This window comes from Crocodylus siamensis, chromosome 10 (genome assembly GCF_052110815.1).
Source record: "Crocodylus siamensis isolate JL-2025a chromosome 10, ASM5211081v1, whole genome shotgun sequence".
Classification (NCBI taxonomy): domain Eukaryota; kingdom Metazoa; phylum Chordata; order Crocodylia; family Crocodylidae; genus Crocodylus; species Crocodylus siamensis.
In genome coordinates this window covers 1086235-1112627 of record NC_143404.1, presented here as the reverse complement: position 1 = coordinate 1112627, position 26393 = coordinate 1086235, and the positions used below count along the sequence as shown (strand labels likewise).

At 44.9% G+C, this 26393-nt stretch overlaps 1 protein-coding gene across 9 annotated transcripts in view; it reads right to left on the bottom strand.

Moving 5' to 3' along the window:
• EBF1 (EBF transcription factor 1) overlaps nucleotides 1-26393 on the bottom strand; it is a 300604-nt gene that overhangs the window by 263102 nt on the left and 11109 nt on the right. For all 9 annotated transcript variants that reach the window (XM_090020868.1, XM_090020873.1, XM_090020871.1 and 6 more), the window contains exon 6: nucleotides 18657-18725. In XM_090020868.1, coding sequence (XP_089876994.1) covers nucleotides 18657-18725 — 69 coding nt within the window. The remainder of the gene's footprint in view (nucleotides 1-18656; nucleotides 18726-26393) is intronic.

The following is a 26393-nucleotide window of genomic DNA, read 5'->3' as shown; positions in this document are numbered from 1 at the left end:
CCCTGCCTTTCTGGCCGACAGGCCTCCAGGAAAGAAAGGGGCACAGAAGCCCACGCTAGAAAGAGGCGTCCCTTGCGGAAGCGAGCAGGACGGTCCTCAAGGCCTCTCCAGAAGCGTAGAGGTGTGTTTATAATGCAGCGCACACGTCGGAGCTGCCCTAACGCCAAGGCAAAACCGGTCCCCTTTTGTCCACCACAGCAACCCTGTGCACTAGAAACACCTCATCCACCCTGCCTGTGTTAACGAGCCCACATCGTTGAAAACACGAAGTGCTGGATTGTGAACCCAAAGCAAACAAGCACCCACTGGCAGGCCTAGGACTACTGCGGTGGGCATGGCAGGCCAAACTTACATATGGGAGGGGGTGGGTGACCAGGGCTGAGATCCACCAATACATCAGTCCCTGACTGAACCTCTTGGACAGGAGCGCGCTTCCTCCCAGGTAAGGATGGTCCGCAAGACCACCGCTCCGCAGTCCCTAGCCCATGCAGAAGAGCCCCCCAGACCTCACATTAACCCACCCCTGGCGACTACATGATGCGTCTCAGCTGCCGGCACCTACCTTTATCCCTTCCAAGGCATAAATGTGGGCACTGCAGACCAATCAACAGGAAAATAAATAAATAATCGCGATCATCAGCACTTTTGATGATAAGTGCTTTAATGAATTGTAAAGTGCCCATAACTCAAAACAACTAGACTGTACATTGTCAAAACTGGCATTAAAAGTGGATGGAAATAATGAATCTGTAACGACCTCCACAGAGGGGCTTTTCCAGGGAATTAATGACCAGCTGGGAGGAGCTGATGGCCTGAGGCACAAGCATGGACCATTAACCCGCACCAGTCATTAGTACGCAGGAAATGCCCTGCACTGAGGTCGTTACCGCACGCGATAGAAGGGACAGGTGAGCTAATAAGACTGCAGTTTTTCTGTGTTTGTGGACAGTTTCTATGTACTTGGCATTCGTGCCCTTGGCATTAGCCATGGCCTGGGTCATCTCTCAGCATGGACCACATCTGAGCATATGCCTTCTCAAACACAGGGAGGCCATGGCTCCAGCCATCATCAGGGCGATCCTTGCCTACAAATGCAGTAAAATCAAGAATCTGGCCCAAATGACCTATTTCCCATCAAAGGCAGGTAAAATTAAAAAACACCATTTTTACATGACCTGCAGTAGCAGAATCTGTGTTTTTTAAACCATACTGCGAAGCTGAAACTGTCCTAATCCCAGCCACTCGTCCGCCTTGAGATTCAAGCTAATGACTCTAGATGCAGCACTGCATGCATTAAGGCGTGCTGTTGGGAACATTAGCCCCAAATCCTGCCCCCGGAGTGCTTACACAGGGGTCCCATTAATGTCAGCGGGAGGTTTAATCCTAAAGCAGGATAGGACCCTAATGGCCTGAGCCTGCAAGCATTTTGTCTCTGCAACTTCAAGTGGCTCCAAGGGGAGTTCCAGGAATGCAGGTTCACCTCCTGACCCGTCGAGATGAAAAGCTAGGGCAGAGTTGGGAGCACGCTGGAATCAGCGCCTTTGCTCCCCATCCCCAAATACACCCCCGCTCGACGGGAACGTACGACAAAGGGAGGAAAATCAGCCTTCGACACAACACAAGAACAGCGTGCAGCATCAGGAAATGCCGGAGGCTGATTGACCAGCAGGATCATTAACAACATTTAAATGCAGCACCCAGAGACAGGAATCCTATTTCCCCTTGGCGTGTAATGTATATTTCATACGAGAGACGAACGGGGCAGACTCCCTCTCCAGTGCCGAGCTGGGGGCCCCCACTCCGGCTCTTCTTGTCCCACCAGGACGGTGACAAAAGGGTCCATCTGGGAGCCCCCAAGCTGTCCTCGTTTGGGGGAGCGCCCTCCTGAAGTCACCAGGAAGCCCCACGAGATGCGCAGATGTCACCGAGGCTGTGGAAACACCACCCCTGCCTGCCCCCATCTCTCAAGGTGCCGAGCACCTTCCATCTCGCCTTCAACACGAAGGCCCTGATACTCCAAGATCAAGCCCTACGGTTGTGTTTGCATTGGCCGGCGCCACTTCAGACAACATCTGGGGAGGCACAAACCCTAAACACCAGGATTAAAGTCTCCTTGCAGCAAATGACAAGACACAGCTGCTCACACAAGGAAAACATCCACGCAATCGCCACGATTCACTTCCACGCAGGTTTCTAAGACCGTGAAGCCAACTACTTCAAGACCATGAAGCCAACTACTTCAAGACCCCAGTTCTTCCAAGCAGGGCCCTTTGCTAAGGAGCGTGTGGCCTCTGAATAACTTGGAATAAAACAACCTGAAGGCTCTGCAAAGGACAACCCTCTGGCTTGACTGGATTAAACCAAAAGGGCCAACTTCCCAAAGGTATTTAGGAACACAACGATGGAGACGGGAACCCACTGGGACTTCCTGAAGAGCCTTGCTTCCCAACACATTGCAGTAGGTATCACCCTGCATCTCTAGCTCACCATGGGCCTTTACTCCACAACCCCTGATGTCTGCAACTTGAAGAGGAGTAGAAACTTCAAGGCTTCCTGGCAGGGGTAGTTGAGGAATTGGGGGGGCAGGCCTGCCAATCAATTTTTTGCCACTGCCACCATGGGCTTTGGAGGAGGAGATGGAGGGGGCAAAAGAGGTGCTCAAGCTGAATTTGCTCCTTAAAGATGAAAAAGGCAAGTGCATCCGTGAACAGGATTCAGAAGAGAGAAGGTTCTTCCGCCACGGCAGTGAACCTGCTCCTTTCAACCCCAACGATGCGTTTCCACCAATTTAAGTCTTTAGGTCTACCCTTGCAGTGAGCAGAGTGAGAAACTTTGTCCAACGGATATAAAAGCTGAGGTTTCTCTGTACGTTTCCTGATAAGTGGGGAGGGGGAGACCAGCGTCTGAATACCTTCCACGATGGAAACATCAGCGTAATACCCATCCCACAGTGGCAAGTCCACTGGGCTGTTTTAAATTAGCCCATGGGAGAGCAAAATAACTTGAATTTTCAATCACAGGTCCTCCATTCATTTATTAATCCTGGTACAGTGCTCTTGAACTCAGACTGACAAACTTCCTTGGAGATGAAATTCTTTTAACTTCTGCCAAATAGGAGGAGGGGAAAAAAGCTCACCTATAAAAACAAACAGGATGGCTGTATACCACAATATTTCCAAATTTTTCCACTTTCAGTGATCATGGTTATGCTAGAACACAGCAAAGATGATTCCCATCTCCTTTTTTGGAGGAATAAATTACACTGGTGATATTTTAAGGGTTTTTTATAAGAGCCTTGAAAGATGCCTAGGGCAGCTTTTCCGTTCCAATGCTGCTTTTTAACTATCTGAAGAAAAACTAAGATCTCTCATCAGCAGTGTTAAGTTTCTGGTGATTATATTTTTAAAAACAGCTATTAGTTTAGAAAATAAAGTCACTAAATATGGAAAATTAGTGCTTGTTAGCACATGTAATTTTCAGAATCATAAGCAGAATAAAGGCAGCAATGCAGAAACTATTATCTGCAGAGAAAATGATTCAAGTGTGCATTTGAGTAATTCTGCATTTTAATTTAACCCTTTGAAACATTAATCAAACCATGGCTAATTATAGGAATTAAGGAATTAAACGATGGAATCTTCTAAAAGATATTATTTAAAAGGCAGTTTATACAATTACTTGTATAGATGTTTGCTTTAAAGAGGGAAACATTTCTACTGTAATGAAAAGGGTCTTAGAAAATTAAATTAACAAGGGGGGACCAGGCTGATATGAAACTAAATTAGCATCAAATGCAAATTACAGGGTACTTAATGGTAGAAACAGGTGCAGAGCAGGTCCCTAAATGAGATAAATGAATAAAACATCCCTCTGCACAAATGTGGAAGCTGACACAAAGTCAATGATATGAATAATTCAGCAGCCTCAACACTGCTGTTGAGGTCAGCTTTCCTTGACCTTTGAAACAGGAAGTAAAATTCTGTCCAAATTTGAGTGACTGGAAATATAACAGTTATTTGTTTTAAAAAAATGGAAACGCCAGCTTTAAAAAAAAAAAAACAAACCAACAACCCATATACACACACACACACAAGACAGACTCACTCTCCCATAGATGCATCTAATATATGGGTAGATAGAAAGACATACACATATGCAAACACACTTTAAAAAGGAGAGAGTTAAAGCACTGAATAAATATACCATCTAAAAAAATAAGATTTAGAGCTAAAAGCCTCATAGGTATTGGATTAGCAGTGGTTATGAAATCCCAGTTCCAACAAAAAGCTCTAAAATAAGGTTTATATGCAAGAGCATTCAGGTCAAATAATGGTCAGACGGCGCGAGTGCTAAATGGTTTCGTCTTTCTTTGAACATATTTTAGCTGAGCTTGAGGGATTATTGAGAGAGTCAAAACTTCCTTATATTGCAAGCATCTTTAAAAAAACCCATCAAGGTACTTAGAACTGCTTGCGCAGAGCAGAGGAATCTCCTTTTCTCTGCCGTGAGTTTTTCTGTCCCACAAAACAAGCAGGATATCCTCTTTTCTCTCCACGCTGATTTGATAAAATATTAGATTTAAAAAATGAATGTGTTAAAAAAAAATACGCAGTTTCAAGAGGAACGGACACTGGTTGCAATGGTTTGCAACAAAGCAGAGATGTAGCCGGTGCGTAAACCCCGAGAACTAGAACGAAAACTTAAACTACCCATGCAAACGAACAGGAAGGTTCTTGTATTGCAACCAGCAACTATTTCACAGGTTTAGAAAAGGAGAAGTCTGGAGAAACGACCTGAAATGCAGTCGAGATCTCCCAGCCCTCTGCCCCTACCCCTCCGAGTAGAATAGGACCCTGCGTCTTTTTCCATGACAAAATACTTGGGACGAACTGTGGTTTACATAATGTCCGACTAAAGGTGTGATCCCAATTTCAAATAGAATTTGGCACTAATATAAGTTAGCAAGATGGATGAGACAAACAACTAAATTTCTTCAAGCTGGAAAGATGAGAGGAATATGTAGTACCTCTGCAGCCTCGTTTTTTAAGGTAAAAAAAAGTCAAAAAAAGAAAAAAAAGAGACATGAGATGATAATGGAACAAAAGGAACTTCTGAGCTCGTCAGCAGTCTACCTGCTTCTTCCGGCTGTGTGATGGATGTCAAATGTTAAGCATCCTGCTTTGTAGGTTTAATTTGTATTTTGTACATTTAGAGGAGGCAGCACAAAAAATGCCAGGCTGAGGGGTGCATGCCTGGTTCTCACTACGGCCGTGCCATTCAATCTGCAGTAGCACAAGAAGTTTGGGTAGCAGTTGATCTTGAAGTAAGGTCTGGCAGTAGCAGCACCGAGATGCATATTAATGAGATAAAGAAAATCATTCCTTATATTGGATAATAAAGTGTGGCAAACCAAACACTGCTTATTTAGGGTTTTAGTTAATGACTAACCTGGGCAACGGCTTTGTGGGCTGAACGTCTCCCCCTGAACGATAGCTATGAGAACCCAGCTGGTTCTAATTTTGAAACAACCAGTTTCTCTATCCCCAAGTGCTAAAGAAAATAATCCCGGCAATCCATGACTACACGCTTTCACAGGGACAGCAGTGAGAATGTGATTGTAGAGATAATTAAAGTCATTCCTGAAACGTCCCAAGAACAGGGGTGGGGGGCAGGGAATAGGAAAAACCCACAATCTTGTTTAATTTAAACTCAGCAGCCGGTTAGATTTGGAGATGGACACGCACACAAAAAGAAACCCTCCTGTTTTTATAGAATCTGATTTTCTGGGCTCTCTTCTCTCCTCTAGTAGTTACAACATTAGCAAAGAAAACTGAAGAGATTGTGGCTAGCAGGAAGATTAGGGTGAGGTTTGGAGCCTGGATGTTCCTAATTTGGCAACAGCACCCAGAGGGAAATGCGTTAGCGTTTTGGTACACTTCTGCGCAGCCGCTCCAATTAGCAGGGTGTAATGGGAAACGATGCCATAAAGGCAATAAAAACAACCGGTATCTGCTTCAAATGCACAAAAACATCTTTTTAACATTAATGTTTCCTGCAGACCTGCCATGAGTTGAATCTAAAATCATTTTAATATTAAAACAAGACTCACGAGCACAGCCAAATGTCTGAATCTCTCGGGCTAGTTTCTTTCTGCAAACCACCAGCCAAACCCTCAGCTGGTGCAGACTGACATCAGTGAAGCTCCACTGCTTTACGCCAACCAGCCAATTCCCTCCCCCCCCCAGTAAATACTACAACTTTATTCCCAGCAAAGATAAATTGTTCAGACAAGCCTCTAATGACATTCTCCATTCTGGACTCTGCGCAAAATGCAGAAGAGGTAGCAAAGAGTTGAAACTGTGCGTAATCTCCCCGTCTGCACTATCTGCCTTGAACAGGAAGAAGAGATCAGCTCAATGAGTGCTATTCAGGGCCTCTCAATTAACCTGATTAGTTCAGCGCACAGCTCTCATGAATGACACCTTATCTTGGAAATGAAGGAAAAACTTCCTTCCTTCTGGAGATACAGAGTCCCCTAAAGCCAGAAAGATGCAGCCTATCAATGCTGCGCTCCCCCCGCGTGCAGCAGGCAGGTCACTGCGACTGGAAGCCGCGGCGCCTGATTGGATTTTGTGTCCTACGGACAGGCTGTGCGGGATCTCGTCTGCCCAGGTGGCCTAAGAGAAAGCGGGGAAAGGATGCCCCGTAGGCAACTGCAAGCCCCTTCTTTCAGAGTCAACCAGGCACATGATGGGATTGCTGGGAGCGGGCTGCAATTCATTAACCCTTCCAGAGCTGAAGCAGCGCACGAACACAATACCTGCCAAGGAAAGGTGCAATGCAAGACATCTTCAACCCGCCGTAAAACAATGGCTTGTTGAAATGTGTTGTAGTCTGGAACTGGCTTCATATTTGACAGGCTAATGGGAGAGAACGATGTTACCATGGCAAAAAAGTATTCCCAAAAATTCTCCTCGATTTCCCCCAGAACAGCCTGAGATTTTTTTTTTTTTTTTTTTTAAATCATGCTACTTTAGAATAAGACAAATATTAACTAATAGCATGTTGTTCTCTCAGGCGTGGATGGCTGAATCTCAACAGGGATGACTCGGTTAAACAAGCTCCAAGACTTCATCGGGGAGGAAAACAGATCAGTACGTGATGGGGACGGTATTTAAAGCGTAAGTCCATAAAGCCCAAACAACTGTCTTAGGGCACTAATACTCCAGCAGGAGAAAACCCGGATGGTTTGCAGAGTATTAGCATATTAATAATGTGCTGGGGCATCAAGGAATAATGCTCCGGTCGTTTTTAACAAATAAAAGTTACCACTGTCAGTGGGGTGATCTTTTTTTGGGGAGGGGGGAAGCTTCCCTCCAATCGGAAGATATACAATATAAAGACAATCAGCCGGTGCATAATGGATTTTAGCTACTTCTCCTCCTACACCTGAGCAGTTTGTTCTGTCTTCCAGAATGCCAGAGCTATTACTGAAGTCTTGCTAAATATGCTTTTAAAAAAAAATAGCAAGATGTAGCCAAGACAGCATCTCGTCTGTTTAGCTCTTTGGGGTAGAGAACAGCCTCATGCAACGGGACTGTATGGCGCCGCACCCCGGGGCTGGCTCCCGGCCACCCGCGCAGAGCCCGACGGGGAAAACCACGTCCATGCAGCGGGTCCCAGGGCATCCTCCCGTGGCGGCACGGCGCCCTCAGAAAACGCTCTGCTGTTTGGGCATCCCCACCACAGCTCCGCTCTCCAAGGCGGTGCAGAAACGACCGCGGCTTTCATGCAAGGCCACGGAGGATGCCTGAGCTAAAGACCCAGTGCTAAAGGTTTGGGGGAGTCGCTGCGAGAGTTGAAGGTGCTCCAGCCCGGCGTGGGGATCACAATCCCCAAGCAAGGTCAACAACAGGCAAGAAAATGTAGGACATTTCCATGTGGCTGGACTTCGCCATGTGGCTAGAAGGCAGAGGTCTTGGCTGCATGGAAGGAGAGCTTCATGGGAACTCCCTGCCCTAGATCAAGGGAAATCCAGAGGTAGACTGGGGAGTGGGCTCTTATGTCACCAAGGAAATCTACAGAGCATGTTTCATTTTGGGGGTTTTTGTTTTTGTTTTTGTTTTTTAAAAGGCATATCCGGGGAAGGGGCATATTCTGATCTGAAAGGGCTGAAACGATGAGCATCTCGGTCCCTTCCAGCTTCTACCTGCACACGTGTTTTCACATGACCACCTGGAGGCGGCTTTCCCCAGGAACCGGCGAGCGCACGCCACACACCTGGGGTTCAATCCCAGCCCTTCCCCGACTGCAGGAGTCATGCAGAGAAACATGGAGCTCACTGGGAAAGTGTCTCGCATCACATCTTAATAGCCAATTCCCTTCTTTTCCAGCACCAAACTTTCTAATGAAGATAGGACACGTTTCTCCTCTTCTTGAGACTCTGTTCTGCAAAACCTGAACTAGGTAAAGTGGTTTTTTAACATCCACTTATCAATGTGACTTAACATCTGGGATGTCAGCCAATGGATATGTAGCCATATCGATGCCAAAAATCGAACTGAAAGATTATATTCATAAAGATTACAAAGAAGACTAGAATCCAACTGGATAGAAGTGAATAGTTACCCAGTCAAAAAACCTGAAAGGCAGCCTACACACAATGAGGGAGGAAAATTACTGAAAACGATTGCTTTTTTTATGCTGTTTGATGCAAAAAGCATTGATCTAACTATGGTTTTAATGGCTTGGGTTATTTTTATTTTTTTTTGCCCATGGAAGATGCTGGCTATATCCTATATTCCCAACTCCAAAAATGACCTTGATATTCAACATAGGAAGAGTTTGGCAAAACCCAAGAGAAGGGTGAAGTTACGAAATTCTTCATTTAAACGGCCGCCGCGCAACCACTGTCAAGAGAGAGGAGCGCTTGTTGACATGGGGGAACATTATTAAAAGTGGTTTTGAAAAAAAAAAAAATTTCCTTTCACATAAAAGCCGTTCGAGTCTGCAGGACTTTCTTTTGCACTTAAAAAAACAACAACCCATCTTTGAATATTCAGCTGCCTAAATAATCTCATTTAGCTGAAACGGACATTTTACAACGATGCTTTGAGTGTCGGGGGCGGGGGTGGAATCTATTAATTAGAGAAGATTTTAAGATCCTGGCAACAAGACATTGCCTCTTTCTCTATTTTTTCCCTTCTTTTTTGCCCCTTTCTCCTCTTTCTGTTGGCAGTGAAAGAGTTAAAGAAAACAATAAAAGAACAAGTGAGTGTACAGAGTAGGATTTACCGGCATTTACTTTTAATCTATGGTCCTTTGCTCTGTGGCTTATCAGCCCTATGTCAGTCCTTTTTCCTCCTTTATATTTCATGAGGGGACCCACATGCTGCTACTGAGAGACAGAGCCCAAGTGTCTGTAAGCTTTTTGTCAGGTAAAAAGAGAAGAAAAAGGAAAGGAACAAGAGGGAAAGCAAAGCTAAGAGGCATCTATTAGATGTCACTAGGCTTTTGTATTCATGTCAATGATTCAGGATTAGAGTATTTGAAATAATCTTATTGAGAGGAATCAAAAGCCCCACAGAGTGAGAGCCTGCTCAGTAGCATATGGCAGAGCAGTGGACAATATCTTATTAAAGATGTGTTAGCTAACGCTATTACTTTTGATATTATATTACTAAACTATTGTGCCTCCAACAGTTAGCTAGATGGTATAGTTGCAGAGTGCCACTTCAGAGGGGATCGTGTTCTTATAAAGCCATATAGATTTGTCTGCTTAAAACATTGCATGGTTTCCCCCCACCCCTCCCCTCCCCTGGACTGGTGGAAAGGGAGCCCCGCACTTCACCTACAAAAGAAGAACAAAGTCCAAAAGTGCAAGGAGGACCACGCTGTTCCCAGCGCCAGCGTGGTGTACATTACATCCATTGACCACCCCCCTGCAAATGCGTTTCCTGGCATTGGGAGGCCAGTGGTCCCTGTCCCAGGAAGACCCAGGCTCGGCAGAACTGGAGGAGGGTCTGTCTGCTTTTGCTGTATCTTCGCAAAAATAAACCCCAACTCTGGTTGGATTCAAACTTTTGTCAGATTATAGCTGAATTTTAATTGCCTTAATGAATAGTGCAAGCCTAAAACCTTTATTTGCTCTTGGACAAAGGCTTGTAATTGGAGAAATAGCCCTTGTTAGATTTATCTTCATCTGCCTACACCTTAGAAGCAGCTAGAAACCAAAGACAAAACAGTACTGTTCGTAGTATTTCAACGATTGCCGTGAAAGTCTGTATATCTGGGTCACTTTAATACTGCCCAGTGTATCATTTCAGAGTAATGAAATAAAACCTTTTAATGACAGACTTCATATAAAGGACAAAGTTAATAGCACCAGAAATATTGCTTTCATATTTTCAAGTCCTGAAGATTATTCATGCCACTTTTCAAAAATACACATCTAAAACACTGTCCTGAGCAAAAGAGCAAATACTCATTTGATACAGTAATATATTCTGATCACAAACTGCCCATGCAAAATTACTGTGCGACACACTGGGAACTTTGTATGGCTTTTTCGGTACTTTTCCAGAACAGATGTACAAGAAAGTCTATGAAACTACACGGAAAGAAAAAATTCATACCAAAATCTACCATCAGTCCTACTCAGACATGCTGTTCTCTCTCGAAACTGAAGTTAAACACATTTCTAGGAAGTTACTTCTGCCACGATTTATACTGAAACCACGGCCCGCTTTTTATCTCTATTAACATCATGCATTAAAACAATATACTTCTTGCATGCTGAAGTGCATGTGACCATAGCACAGCTGTGCTGGAAAGCATGCCCAATTACACACAGAACATGGATGTCACCATTTACCGGATATGGATTCAAATCACATAGACTTATTTTTTATGTCCCAGTCAGTCAACAGGACCAGCTCACTGAGTAAAGTTACTCCCAGGCCTTCGCTTCTGCAGGACCGGGCCCTCACTTACGTCATCCGCAAAAAGCAGGCACAGAGGTCACGCACACGTGTCACGCTCGGAACGAATTCTAGGCAATCTAATATAAAATTGAGCACGATCTCCACAGGTACGTTTGCATGTCACTCTCCTTCTCGAGAAGCTGGTGCAAATTCCCACCGCTGCAATAAATCAGGGGGCAGGAAGGCGGTAGGTTTACCCTCAGAAGCACTGGGCTTGAGAGAGAACGGAGTATTTAGGCAAGGGAAAAAAAAAAAAAAAAAATCTGAACTCTCTTTAAAAAAAAGATAAAATAAAACGCCAAGTTGCGTGGACGCAGGTAACCCCCTGGGCTGAACACATCCTCTTCGCTCAGGTCTGGCTTTGATGTAGCAGTGAGAAATCGATAGGTATGAACAGTGCATGTGAAGGTTTGTGAATAGAAACAAAGGGAAGCGCCCGGTCCCGCCAGGTCCTGGGAGCGCAGCGGGGAGCTAAGGGTGCTCAGCCCTTTGCACGAAGCCGTTGCACCCAGCCACGTGGTTTCCAAGGGCCTCTGACTTCTGCTGCCCAAAGCTTGATCGTCTAAGGTGCCAAGCAGCTCATCGGGACTTCGCTGGCACAAGGGAAGGCCAGAACTTCTGGAAAGTCAAGCAAAAGATGGGGGCACCTGCAAATCCTCTTCCTTGGCCCCCGGGAGACCATCAGGGAGGTTCTCCCAAGAGAATTAGGTACCCAAATCCCAGCGTGACCCTCTGGTGCCTAAGTCCATTAGGCTCCTTTGAAAACCGCAGTCCGAATTCATAAGCATGTAACAGTCAAAAGGACCTTGGGAGGACAGGGTACATCGACCTTGAGAGCTCAGCGCCACGACCGACGGGCCCCGCTCCTGACTGCCAATTACGGGCAACTACGATCACTTCAAATCAGCATCGTCAGGTGTGCGATTTCAGTAAACAAAAGCCCCAAACGCTAGCGCCGGATTGCCAAGGCACTGCCGAGCGAAGCAAGCAACTATTAGACCAGCATGACCTGTTTGCAGCAAAACCCAAAACTACATAAAAGTCACCTGGTTTGGGGTTTTCTAACCCCCACAAAATTCAGACCAGGTTTGCTGAGAAGTTCAGAAACCTTGGAGACCAAGCGAGGGATTTGTACCGTAGGTCTGAGCCAAGCAAAGTTCTTCGGTTTGATTCAGAAAATCACCTCCCCCCATTCAAATGAACAAGTCGAAGTCGTCGGATTTAGCCCAAATTCTGCTTTGAGATTCTGGATTCATTCAAAGCTAAAACTCAAAGGGGGACTCCGGAGTGATGGGAAGAGAGGGCAGGGGATGGAGAAACACAGGCCACACGGATGGGATCAGAGGAAATTGTTGCACCACTCTTCCCAACGCCCCCCCCCAACCCCCAAATTTATCCTTTGGCTCTAACAAGGTCTTGGAACAAGGCAGGGCTGGCACCACAACGCTGCTGGTTTCCAAGCGAATGCAGAGAACTGCAAGACCATCGGGGGGGCAGCAACATCTACATTTGACCCTCATAGTCAAAACGTTTCTACCAATGGAGCCTCTAGTTGTATTTGAAAGGGTCAAAACTCCCCTCAGCACCTAGTTCACATGGAAAAAAAATCCTTTGGGCAATACTTTTCAGACATGCCGGCCCCTGCCCTGTCCTAGGCACAGTTGTTTTGTTCTTCTCCCTCCATCAACAAAGTCATCAACTTTTAATGGCTGCAACTCCAAGGCTGCAACATTGGATGGTTGCATTCAAAGGTTGAATAAGCAATTCAAATTCAGTGTTCAGGGCCAAATCTCCTCCCTTTTGAGAACCCATGTGGAAAGTCAATGGATTGATTGTAATGGTCTCGGCATACTTCATGCATTTCTATGGAGGGCAATGTTTCATCATGCCCTCGTAGAGATCCTTCTTTTGTCGACATACAATCACCCATGCCCGCTTTTCTGTTCCTGCAATGTGGCTCGTCTTGGATCATGTTGGGAAAGCAAAACAGCTTCTTGGTTGGTTAGATGGTGGTCTTCATTTCAGACTGCTTGCCAGAGCAAGCAGAGACCAACCTAGGTTTGCACATCCCTCTTCCCCTCTCGCAGGAGGCAAGGGGACAAGCCTCCCTCCACACCACCCAGCACAGGGACTAGGAGGGACTGGGTTCAGATGTCCAGGAGCACTGGGGTGGGGGTGGGGGTGTCTCTGTCCCCAATATGTGCCTGATTGAGAGCTGATTTCCAACTCTCCTGTGTGTGTTCGGGCAAAATAGAAGCATACCCCAGGGAGAGAAGAACTACACCCCATGCTCCGTTTTGGACCAGGGTTAAAAAGCCAGTAGAAAGTATAAATGAAGTATAGTTAAGATTGACTTGTAATACTGTCCTGGAGACAATGTTGAGGGATCTGTATGGGTTAATTCCCCATGGTCAAAAAAACTGGGTGGGACACAGCTGCCCACTTGTTTTTATGCCTACGATCAAGATTGAGTGTGTACTGCCGGCACAACTGTGGCTGCCACCACGGCCATCACCTCCAGGACCGTAACGTGTGAACTGAACAGATGGCCCCGAGAGAACAGTTTGGGAATCGCATGCTACAGCAGCCCCTTCCCTAGGTATTTCTTGCATCCTTTCCCCATCGCTGGCTTTGGGGACTCATCCAGTCCTGCAATGGGACTGTGCCCCTTCATCCTATTCTGAGGACTGATGCTTTGCTTCAACATCAGCCAGCTGCCGGTGGCTTCTTCCCAAGCAAAATGCCAACCCTGCCATCACCTCTCCTCCTTGTTGAAGGAGGACTTTCTATAGACTACCTGGCTTGACAGTACCTCAAATACCTGGGCATATAAGGCTACTGCCTGTTCACTGCTATACTATAATGCATTCCTTGCCAGATTCACCCTAGGCCTGAAGAGTGCATGTTGGGGAAAGCATAGCACCATTTTCCTGCAAACACACTGCTCTGCATTGCTTTTTCTCCTGAATGGTATTTAGGATGAAAAGATGATCAGGAGCATAAAATACAATCCACTTCACAATGATGTATAAAGCAATAAAATAGAGACCCTGAAAGTCATTCATGCCTCCTTTCATGTCACTGCACCATGCAATCCTACTCACAAATAGAAGGCTTTTTTTTTTTTTTTTTTTAGGTTGGAAGCTAAAAGATTTCAACGCGCACATGCGGGCAAGTCAGCTCCATAGGTACCATGGTAAGTGGGTGCTGCATAGATAGATTAGTGGAAGACCCCGCTTAATAGGATCATATCCCATGGACTATAGCATGGCTTGGTGGACTATCCAAGCAACTCAAATCTGATGCATCCCTCTGACACAGGCTCCAAAGCAGCATGGGACAGCGGCACGTGAAGGGCCTCAGCGTTTTACAGACTACAGTCAAAAAAAGCCACTACCACTACCCTTCCCAGTGGGACCTCTGACATAGCACAGGGTCGAGAACGTCACCCAAGGAGATGCCCTGCATCAATCCCATTAATTTATGTTTTTGGTTGGTTTGGGGTTTATTTAAGGAAGTCTTGAAATTCCCCTCAATGGGGCTCTTTTTATATATATCCTCTACCAGGATGCACAGTTAGGGCATGTGATAGCGGTGGCCTGTGAATGGGCTTTGCTGATTTATATATGGAGACAGCATTAGGGTCCACCAGAAATTACAGAGCAAAATGTTCACAAACCCCACTCGGCTTCCCTAGTATCTCGCACCAGGCTCGGGGAGCACAGGTCCGCCGAGACAGCCTGACCCGTTGCAGAGCTTGCAGTGACTATCTGTGTTCATCTCATCCAGCAGCTACTGGTTCATGGATCCATCCATAAAAAGGTACAGAAGTATATGGCAAGCATAGATATCTCAATCAAAAATCTGTTTCTACAGTGGTTGACTGGGTTTTAAAAAAAGAGGAGGGGTGGTAAAAGAGTGCCAAGGCACAAAAGCCTCCTTCCTGCATCACAAAATCATATAAAGCCCCACTTTCCACCCTAAGTGACTTTTGTCATTATCATCTTTTCTGATTCTTACAAAGCAAACCTAATTAGGAAGCTCTCTCATTAGTCTTCCAGAAAAATTAGCACAGCTTATGCTAATTACTCCTGTAAAATTTAATAAACTCGTTGAAATGGGAATAGTCTAATGAGGTTTTATTTATTGAACCAAGATAACTGTAAGGAAAAAGGTTAGGACACCAGGATATCCAGTGTGGTAATAAAACTACAATTTATTCAATTTTGGCACAGGAATTTTATTGCAAACCTTTTAAATTCAAATATGAGTTACAATTTGAATGTTAAATCAATCTAGAATTTAATTTAATAACGGGAGGTGCTACATCTTTACTTTAACTATGATTACCCAACAGCCGAATGCTTCACTTCCAATGTGAACTGTTGTTCATTTGTTTTGTAGCAATAATACCCTTTTAATATTAGCTCCTGGTCATCAGAGCTTCATTTGCACACATGTAAGCGAACTGGAGATAAACTATATAGACTGCTCTATAAAAGGACACTTCCACATGCCCATACCTGCAAGCAGTGTTTTTCTAAAGGAACTTATTTGATCTCACAGGTCTATAGCAGGAGTTCCCTGACTGTGGTACCCTGGGGGGGATGCAAGACATCTCTGGGGGGTACATGGGAGAAATGCTGTAATGGCAGATTTAATTTTCATTATAATAATAACTGGCATTTATGGGGTTAAAATATAAAACGTATGCTAGTAGGGGTAGGAGGGCAGCTGGTAAATCTGGAAGGGGTAGGCGAGGCAGCAAGAAAAAGTTTGGGAACCTCTGGTCTATAGGAATAACAGACTTGTACCTCTTTTCCAGAGACAAGACAGGTCACTATATTAAGCAAAAATGCTTTAGGTCACTTTGTATTATAAAAGAGTGTACTAGATAGCAACAAAAGTCATTTTCTAGGTTGTCCTCACATGCACCTAGTGCTTTTTATTTTAAATCACATATGTTATGACAATGAAAAGGTATAATGCCTATATCCGATCATTTCAAACACATGTCCAACTTTTAAGTTGCCATACAAACTACTACACACACGGTAGCCACAAAGACTGAGCTCAGTCTATCCCACAAAGAGCTTTTCTGAATAACCAAATCGGGGGGGGGGGGCTTTCAAGGAGTAAGCATCAGGCAGCATTTTCCATACAAGTGCAGTTGTCTAAATAAAACCTGCTAAGTGTTTAGGTGGCAATTCTGTGTTAAAGTTAGATTAAATCCAAAGATAAGGCTTATCAGGCTGCAAGACGTGTGGGAGTGCTTTAGCCCAAATGGTAAATGAATTCTGCAAGCTCACATGCAAATAAAAATAGCTAAATATGGTTTTGCATATCAATTGCCATAACAGCTTAAGATTTTATGCATGCAGAAGTGACAATTCAGTGCAACTAAACATATGTTCCAACTTGTGCAGGCATTTTAAGTTATAACCATTTTTAAAGTACTCCTTTTAAAGGTATAGACGCTCCATGTAGAAGGCTTTCTACTTTTTCAAACCAAAAAGGGAGGAAAAAAAATGAAAGGATAAATGTCACAAGAAACATCACTAAAGCCACTAACTGTATAAAGCACATACTTATTTGGCCTAAATTGTTTGAACTAACCCCGGCCAAGAAAAGGTTTTAAGTACCCTACTGGGACAGATGCGAAGCGGCAACAATAGAAGCCACACTAATGCAATCCAGGTAACACAATCCTGTTTCAAAAACACAGGGAGGGCTAATTACAGCACTGCTGAGTCAAATTTCTTATGCCATTGCAACCCACAGGAACAGGTCAAAATCAAATGTTATTCAAACCACAGTCATATCAACCCTCTGTATCAAAGTCACAATTTAAAACCAAGTGAAGAACTTAAAAGCTTAACCCATTCACAAGCAAAATATGATTCAGTAGGGCTGGCAAGGTAAGGTTTATATTATAACCTAAACTATATTCTACCTATTTTAAACCCAGCATTCAGAATTATACATCCTTGCAGCAACTGAATTAACCAGTGCTAATATGATCACAACTGGAGCATTCAAGCCATTCTTTCATATCACTGTTTTGATTGTTTGTACAAAGCCGGTTAAAAAAAAATAACCCCCCCCAAAAACCCGTGTCTCTGGAGTTCATAACTGAAATGAGTCACAACTAACAGTTCTGCCTATTGGATAGGAAAACAAAGTATTTCTGTAAAACCAGCCATTAACATCCTAGCCGTTAATTTTCCAGCACAATGCAAAATTCATGGGGGTTTTGTAGCTCTCATGTAACTCAAAATGCGACTCTAGCCCTGTTTCTGCTGCTTAAGTCGACAGCACCCGTACACAAAACACCCCTGGAGAGGCTTCCCCGGGTGCTCCTTCACTTTCCCTGATGGCTCCCTAATGCGAGAAGAGGAGGAAAATATGCACGGGTAAAATACATCTTCCGAGAGAGAAACATCCCTTCTTGCAACTAATCCCAACATCTGCCGGGAGCTTCCAAAAGACGCACTTTCCGAACACGTTCAAACAAGAGCTATAAATCTGAACGGCTGCATAAGCACAGGGACAATTGGGATCTCGGGGACGTGCCCTCTGGTCGGTCATTCTGTTGTGACGTGGTGCTGAACACAATCAGACACCCTTCACCTCCCCTCATAAAAATGGGCACTCCAGCACATCAGGTACTTTGAACTTAATATAGTGAGGGCTAACTCCAGCAGGAAGACAAGGGGAGCGCGTGCTCCCCCAGGGCCCCGGGGTCCCAGACTAGCGCGTGCCATTGCTTCCCCCGATAACAGACAGCTTCAGCCCTTCCTAGCTATTTAACTCCCGTGGAGCAATGCTACATAATAAACTGATTATCATATACGTTTCTGTACAATGAATTTCAAGAATTAAAATGTAAAAATGACTGTTGGGCAAGAATTTGGCATAATTTGCCAGCACAAACTGCAAATAGCACAGAACAACTAAAATAGATTTATCGTGCTGCAATGATTTACTTGGTCATGTCAGATTAGTCCTAGGGATCTGTTTAAAAACACAACAATTAAGACAGGCAAAATGAATTAACCCACTGACAATGCAATCCAAATAGCACTTCCACCACTGAAAACAACTGGGGTAGTGGTGGGGGGGGGGAATCTTAGTTCACAGACGTTTTTTGTTTTTTTTTTAAACTGTTTTAATACATAAATAAAAAAAACCTTAAAATGTAGATGGATTGCATCCAACAGAACTACTGTAGCTAAAAGTGATAATGATTCAAACATTTTTCAAATAAAAGTTAAATATTTATAAGCACCCGACCACATTTCATAAATCACAAACTATTATTATTTTATTCCTGAAGCTTCCCTGGCACAGCATGTGAATCGAGCCACAGAAAGTCAGAAAGAAAAATCTCCTCTTTCTGAACATGAATCAGAGACGAGGGCTGGAGCATTCCTGCGAGCAGGTCTCACAGTCCTACCCCATCTGGCCCTGCCATGGGAATCACCATCACAAAGCACAACTAATTCGGTATCAACAACAAAATTTCATCCATATACCCACATAACCCCTTCCCCGTTAACGACACAGGGCAGGTGTTTCATTATAATGAGGAGTAAAAACATAATAACAACAACAATAATAATAAAATGAAATAAAAAATTTTTAAAAAATGAAGGAAACAATAGCGTTCCTTACCTGTCAATTATCACTGGATCTGATGGAGTCTCATTTCTGTTGCCACAGCTTTTCTTGTCACAACAGCGGCTGCAGAGCAAAAGTGAAAGGATTTAGTGCAACCATTACACTGTAAAATCATCATTACGAACCCGGGAGGTTCAAATTGCCGGGTAGAGTTACCACTCTGTCCCCGTCTGGAAATCAGTCAAATTCAGCAGGTCACATATGGGTTAATTACCATGTTTAACTTCTTGCACAGCTGGTTAGCAACGGAAAATATAAAACAAAAGGGGCTTTGCCCCCTTTGCAGAATGACAGCTCGGGGAGCGCTCAATGACGTGGCTCTGCCTCCGGTCCCCTTTCCAGGGAGCCCCAGCTTACCCCCGGCACACGCACAGGATAAAAGCGGGCTATTTTTTCCCCCCAACAAGCAGCAGTTTAACACATCTGTTTATATCATTATATCGGTTTCCACATCCGGCAGGATTCCCAAATACCAGGAAACCTGCCCCAGAAATCTTTAAAGTACAATATTTTTCCCTTTTAACAAGGCTGTTCCTAGCGGGGCAGCTAAAAAAAAAGCCCTGTGGTTTTATGCTCGAGCGCGTCCACTTCCCGAAGTTTTCTGAGAATTTTAATGATGGCAAATACTATGGGAAGCCTGCGCTGATGGCTGGTGTCCTGTATTAAGTCAGATACAAAGCATGCATGTGAAATGTAAGCTCCCTCTGCCAAAAGCGCTGTTCCACTCCTGACCTTGAGGCTTGTATTCCTTTGAACTAGGATGGGTCATTGTTTCCAAAGTGGTGTTTGTGGCGATGATTTCTTGTCGGAGCTTATTGTCCATTAACTGCCTGACTCATTAAAATATTGCACACCGTATCGCACACCGTACATGTTTCCATTTTGGCCAGAAATCATCCGCAGCACAGCCCGTTAGAGACCCACCCAGGAACTTCGCTCTTTTAAACGGTCCCGTTTGACCCAAAGAAATTATTTGTGCAAGTGAAGAGATGTGCCTGCCTGGGCTCACAACCCATCTGCTCCAGTGGACAACTGCTTCCTGACCCAAAAAACCCAACACTTGTACCCACCAAGGACCCTGGCAACTCCCCTTGCCCACTATTGTAAAAAGCTCCAGATGGAAAGGATGCAAGCCCTGGATGCCCACTGCAGATGAAGTGCTACAGGAGCTTCCCTGCCAGAAAGAAGCCAGGATGTGCTGAGAAAATCCCATCCATGTGTGCATCTGGAAGGGGTTGTGCCCTCACTCCTATCTTCAGCGAGGTCCTGTCCTTCTTCATTGGGACCAAGACGCCTCCCTGCCTACAAGAAACCTTTTTGCAACTGTTGGCTTCGTTCTGTACAGGATCCAAGAAACTCCAAGCTCCACGTTAACTTCTGTATGTCAACATTTAGGGTTAGGCGACTGGTAGGAATTACTGCTACTCTTATTTCATCTAAAAGGGACTTATTTTCCACCCCACCCCCCCTACAGAAAGTGGAAGAACATCAACACAGGAAGAAATCCTTAGAAGTTGCACACTATATAAATAGCTCTGCTGGGAATATGACAAAGGTTTTCTTGTGCTGCAGAACAATAGAGTAACTAGTGTACACTTACACGCCAAGATTAGCAATAAAAGCAACTGGCCGCATTAGAAACAATACAAATTTAGCCTTTTGCATAAAATGGCCAGTTTAAACCTGGCTTTTTTTCTGTTAAAAAAAGGATGTAAAAGGATTGTTCTCAAGGAGGGGAAAATTCTTTTCATTGCAAAAAGGAAAACTGCAAAAAGTTCAAAACTTGCAGAGTCTCTCCTGCAGAGTCTTCAATCCAGCAGACATGACATTGTTTACGATTGCCAAAAAGGTTCATTTTATACTGCAATATTAAAAAAAACAAAAACAAAACAAAAACAAAGCCTGGGCTCACAACACATATCCCAATCTAGTGGATAAATGGTCCTGGAGACATCATTTCTTTGCCCATAAAAGAAGCACTCAGCAGAATCCAGCTAGGATGGCTGGGGTGAGAAAGTTACCCTCATACAAAGTTGTAATGCTTGTGAAAGCTCTTTAGGGATTGAAATGCAATTAGAAACATAGCTGGCATGGGTTGAGACAGCGCTGTTCTTGCAAATGAAGCAAATCAGAGCCAAATTCAGATATGGTTCTTGCCCTAGTTTGGAGCCCCTTGCATTGCAAGAGGTCCTCCTAGCTACAAAGCAGCTGTTCCTGGAGCCCAGGCAGGCAGGGGTCAAAACCTAGCCCAAGAGCCCGAGTCTGCCAGGTGAAGGTCGCCAGCCCAAAGGACCTACAGGGACACATGCCACCAGCCATGGGAAACAAAGAGCCACGATCCAGCCGAACACTTTGCTCCACTGCTGGAAGAGGCCCCAGAGCAAGGGAGAAGAGGCAGGGCAAGGGGCAGACGTCTAGAGTGGCTTTTAACACAGAGAGGTGATAAAAGCCAGGATGGATTTGGTTTCATTTTCCTGCAGGGACACTCCGCTTTCAGAAACACTGAATGACTCACTGAAACCCACCAATTTGAATGGGACTTCCCAAAAAGTGATTCACCTACAACTAGGAGCGAGGGTAGAATTATTCAAAAAGTGACCTGGGAAGGAAAAATAATTGGTCTTTGTTGTGCCGTCGTCCCCCCATGCCCACCTTTTTTTTCTTACTACTTTATACAAGTGAAAGAAGGCCAGAAATGTTTTATGTTTAAAAACGTATTCCCTGCTTGGTTTTGTCATTAGAAATGCGGGCTCTGTCTGTTCTTTTTTTATTCTACAGACAGCTGGAAAAATTAAGACATCACAGAAACCTTGCATTTGAGAACTTCATTAGATGGCATGGGAAATGGTTTTTCTTCAGCCCAATTCAAACACCCTCAGTTTTAAAAATCTAGTTAACACTAGGGAGAAAAAAAAATCCTCCATGCTAAGGATCTAGCCCCCTTCCCCTGCCAAGGAGCTGACAAAGCTCCTAATGCACTTCTACAAATTGCTCAGGAAAGTCTCTGATCAAACAGGGAAAGGAAGATTTGATGTTCTTGATATGCCCAAGGTAAAAAAGCAAGCAACTCCCCTTCCCTGTTAATGAGCATGCTTACGTATGCACCAAGTGACAAAAAAGGGAAGCATGCTATTTTCCCTTCCCTTACAACTTTTTCTTCCAAAAGCCAAGTGGAAAAATGTGGGTGAACAGGGTAGAAAGTAGATACTGATGTGCCTTCTCACCTAGTTCTCCCTGTGTTCATCCCATGCTAAGCTCCCTGCGGTCCTTGGTGCCTTTCCCAGTCATCCTTCTCCCTACCAAGGCCACCTGCGGTCTCCCTCACTTGAGCTGCCGGCCAATACCTCATCCTGCATTTGCCTGGCTTAGGGGCCCCATGACAGTGGCTGGATGTTGGGAGGAGCAGGCACGAAGCCTCTGCTTGCACACAAGGGCTTCCCTCCATCTGAGAGCAAACATTCGGGAGCAAAACAGCGAGCCAGCAGCGTGCCCTTGTCACCAAGAAGGGTAACAGCACCCTGGGCTGCGTGGGTAGGAGCGTCGCCAGCTCTGGGGAGGCCACATCTGGAGTCCCATGTCCAGTTTTGGGCTCCCCACTGCAGAAAAGATGTGGACACATTGGAGAGGGTCCAGTGGAAGGCAACAAAAATGGTTGTGAGGATGGGGGACAGGACTGGTGAGGACAGGCTGAGGAAATGGGCTGATTGAGCCTGCAGAAGAGAAGACCGAGGGAGATTGAATAGCAGCCTTCACCTCCCTGCAGGGGGGCTGCAAAGAGGATGGTCTCAGTGGGGGCAGATGACAGGACAAGGAGCAATGGGCTCAAGCTGCAGCAAGGGAAGTTGAGGTTGGATATTGGGAAAACTCTCCCCCTAGGAAGGTGGTGAAGTACTGGAGCAGGTCACCCAGAGAGGTGGTGCAGTCTCCATCCTTGGAGGTTTTTAAGGCCCAGCTCAACAAAGCCTTGGCTGAGAAGATGTAGTTGGGGCTGGTCCTGCTTGGAGCAGGGGGTCGGACTAGATGCGACCTCCTGAGGTCCCTTTAACCCTCCTTTTCTAGGAGATGGATGAACCTTTAGCTCCTGGACTTGCACAGCGCATACAACAGACTCTCCAGAAGACAACAGCTCGGCTCAGGCCAGGCAGGTTTTCCCAGGGAGGGCACAGGGCACGTTCCCCGACTTCAGAGCCTCATCAAATTCTTTGTCCTCTCTCCAAGGCACAAAGGCACCACGGCTTCTCAGCAGAGCAGCTGTATTATTATTTTTTCCCCCCGTAGGCAAACAAGTTATTTTCTTTGCAACCTCATTCTCTGAAATGACCAAGTCATTTCAGCCAAAACTTTCCCAAAATATTGTCCCGGAGGCAAACCCCTTCTCAGGGAGATTTCAGCTAGTCTAGTTCAAGCCTGGCAAAGATATAAGCCAGTGAAAAGAAGATCTTGTCAAGGAAATTATCAGGCAATACTGACTATAGGCAATAAGCATAGCTTCCTCCACTGCCTGCAATTACAACAATAACAGTAAATTCCATCAAGGCACCGAATTCTTCCCGACCATTACTATTTTAGTCAACAGAAATGGCCTTATTTTATCATCTTTTGAGAGGGCTGAAATCCTTAGCAATAAGCAAGTACCTGAAACACAACCCGCTCGCTCTTCTCTGCAACAATCAAGGGTCTCTTCTATACATTTGAATGCTTTGTCTGATGCCTGCCATGATTACAGAAAGGGGGGAATATACGGCTTTTGCCACATAAATGCAAAGTTTTATTGTGCCGTTAGCCTGGGTAGAAAGCACTGCTGAAAGTTGTTTAGAAATTAAATATCTAAAACAAGCTATTTTAAAACACAGAGCCCTCACTATTTCATGTCTGAAATGAAGAAATTTCATCTTAGGGAGAGCAAGCTGTCTTTCACACCATATGGCTAATGGTAGTGCATAGCAATTAGCTAGGCTGATTAATGGGGAACAGACTCTAATTTTATGCTTATAATTGTGGCTGCATTTGCACCCCCGGTGCAAATTCAGCACATCCCAACTTCCACTTACAACAGGCAAAAAAAAAAAAAAAAAAAATCAAGAGAAATAGAGTGGTGTGGAAAGAATTTTTTTCTCTCCAAGACCCCTAAAGAGCATCAGATTTGCAATTTAAAAGAGTGTTAGCAACACAATAGATGACAGATTTGTGTAATAGGGTCAAGCGGCCTGGTAAACAAACAGCACCCTTTACAAATCTATAGGCAGCCAGGAAAATTGTGATTTCTAACATTAGCTGCAAGACATTTAAATCTGTTCTCTCTCTATCAGGCCAGCAATGTTTGCCTGCCATGGTCTGATATTTTTTTTTCCCCTTCCCCTTTACTTTGTGTTTTCAGAACATGCAAAGGAACAACCAGCAGTAAAGATATATGAGACGAAGAATAACAAAGAGCTTGATCCAATGAATTTTAAGAACGGAAAAGTATAAACTGCATTAATAAAGAAAAAGGCTGCTTCTGAATGACATAACACATCTTTCAGCATTGCACGAATGGAATAATTTTATCTTGGTCGAAGGATATTGACATGGTTGTAAATCTTTGATGCAGATATTTGTTGGTAGAAATCCAGGCCTGTATAAAGCATCCATTTTTTTAAAGTAGGTCTGGGAAACACAATGCATTCAAGTATATGTTTCTGACCCTTCTCAGGAAAGCAGAGAGAGATTTCTGCTAGGACTAGGTATTCAGAAATGAATACCAGTGGTTTTAGAGCAGGGATGCAGCTGCCCCAGATGAAGTTAAGGGGCTGGGGAAGGTGTTACTATAGTGGCAGAGAGTCAGGTCCTTCATATGAAACTATTATTTGTCTTGCCACCCTGTCTAAAAGCCCCAGCTGGAGCCAAACTGTGCTGTGTGCTTGGAAAGACAGACAGGTGAGCACAGTCCGCATCCAAAAAGCCCGGAATTTAAAAGTATTGGGTTGTCAATGAGTAGTAAGAGCACATTTAGGCCCCGACACTGCTAACACTTGAGCGCAATGAAACACATGCTAGGCAGCCCAGACAGAAGTTACAGAAGAGGCTCCGTTTTGAAACGTCTTCATGCAATGAGGCGTCAGATTTGCACCCAATTGACCATTTTTGAAGCAGTCTGCAGCCATGCACTTGTGTTTGGTCACAGCTATAAACTGCTTTCTGTGGCCAAACCAGGTGAAAACTGTCACGTCTGTCTGCACCGTAAGTGACCGGTCCCACGGTTGTCACTGATCTCCTTTAGGTGAGAAAAGTACAGCGTGTAGGAAACACTGGCAGGTCAGGGGCTGCATGTCTGCACTACTTACTTACTAGCTGGCAATGAGCTGTGTGTAAAGCAGAGTAATGTACTGGAGGGTGAGGCTGGATAGCTGACATGATTTTGCTTCCTTGCGTTAACGAGGACGTGCCAGGAGTCCTTAAAGCAAAACTCCAGTTGCAATGAGGAGCTACAGGTACAAGGTCCCTCCCAGAGGGTTTAGATTGCTCTCACTATTTTCACATCGTAGCCGATTCCGGAAAATTTATCTTGAAAACAAACAAACCCTCAAAACATGCAATACGAGCAAAGAGGACGTGTACACTAAGGGGCCAAAACCAGCAACAAGACGTGCAGATGGACTCAAAAGCCAGAGGATCCCGTATGGGTTAATGCGTGGCGTTCCCAACAGGCGACTGCCAGGCAAGGAGGTTGCGCTGCCTCCACGTTGTGCGTGGTGCTACTCCCCGCAGAGTGCTACCGCCAGAGAGCTGGGGTGGAGGACAGGGGACTGACGTTGGCGCATCTCCACAAGCCAAAACCGCCTAGCAGAGCCTGTGGCACGCATCGTAGCTGGAGGTTTCATACATGCACCCTCACTTCCACCCCGTTCCAGTCAGGAGCGGGCATTCATGTTGTTTCGCCTCAAATCGCTATTCGTTTAGCACAGAAATCTCTCTGTTCAGCGCGGACAGATTTTTAAAACGATCCTGACCCTAAGCTCATGCAAGAAGTCACTGCGTCCTATTGAAGGATTTTTTTCTGCATCGCAGTTGTATACCTGCATTTGCCAGGTGTGCGTAATGCCTACTACCTTCAATGGGATTGAGGGGTCAGGGCCCTTTATGTGCACTAACGACTGTGTGAGAAGGTGACATCTACTCAGCAATAAGGAGGAAGAACAAAAGGGACTACACGTGGCTACTGGCTGGAAAAGAGAGATGCAGATGCCAACTGCAAAATGGACCTATTAGGAAGGTAGTGCCAGCTGGCTCTCCTACATTTAAAGACCAGCCCTAGAAACACACATTAGGGTAAAAGACTTTTAAAAGCTGGGGCAGCAAGCTTGGATGTGGGCCTAGCTCTGCAACTCAGAGAAGCAACGCCAAGAGGCGAGGAAGCCCGGGTCGAAGTGGAAGGAAAGTAAGCTAGAAACGTCCTGTCTGGCCCCAGCCAAATGAAAGCCACCTGCGCCATCAACAGCCCTTTGCACCGGTTAAGGTGAGGGCTGATAACTGCGGCAAGGAAGACTGCAGTTTATTCTATCATTTCTGGCGAGGACGCACATTCTGGGCCCATTCATGTTCCAGTGTCGAAATGCAAACCCACAGCATACTGTTAAAGACAAATCTGTATAAATAATTGAAAACTTCTGTGATGATCAAGACTTTGCTGCTAATTACAAGCACAGAACGGTGTTATTTGGGGGAGTGTTTAATGCAAGAAAGATAAATTTA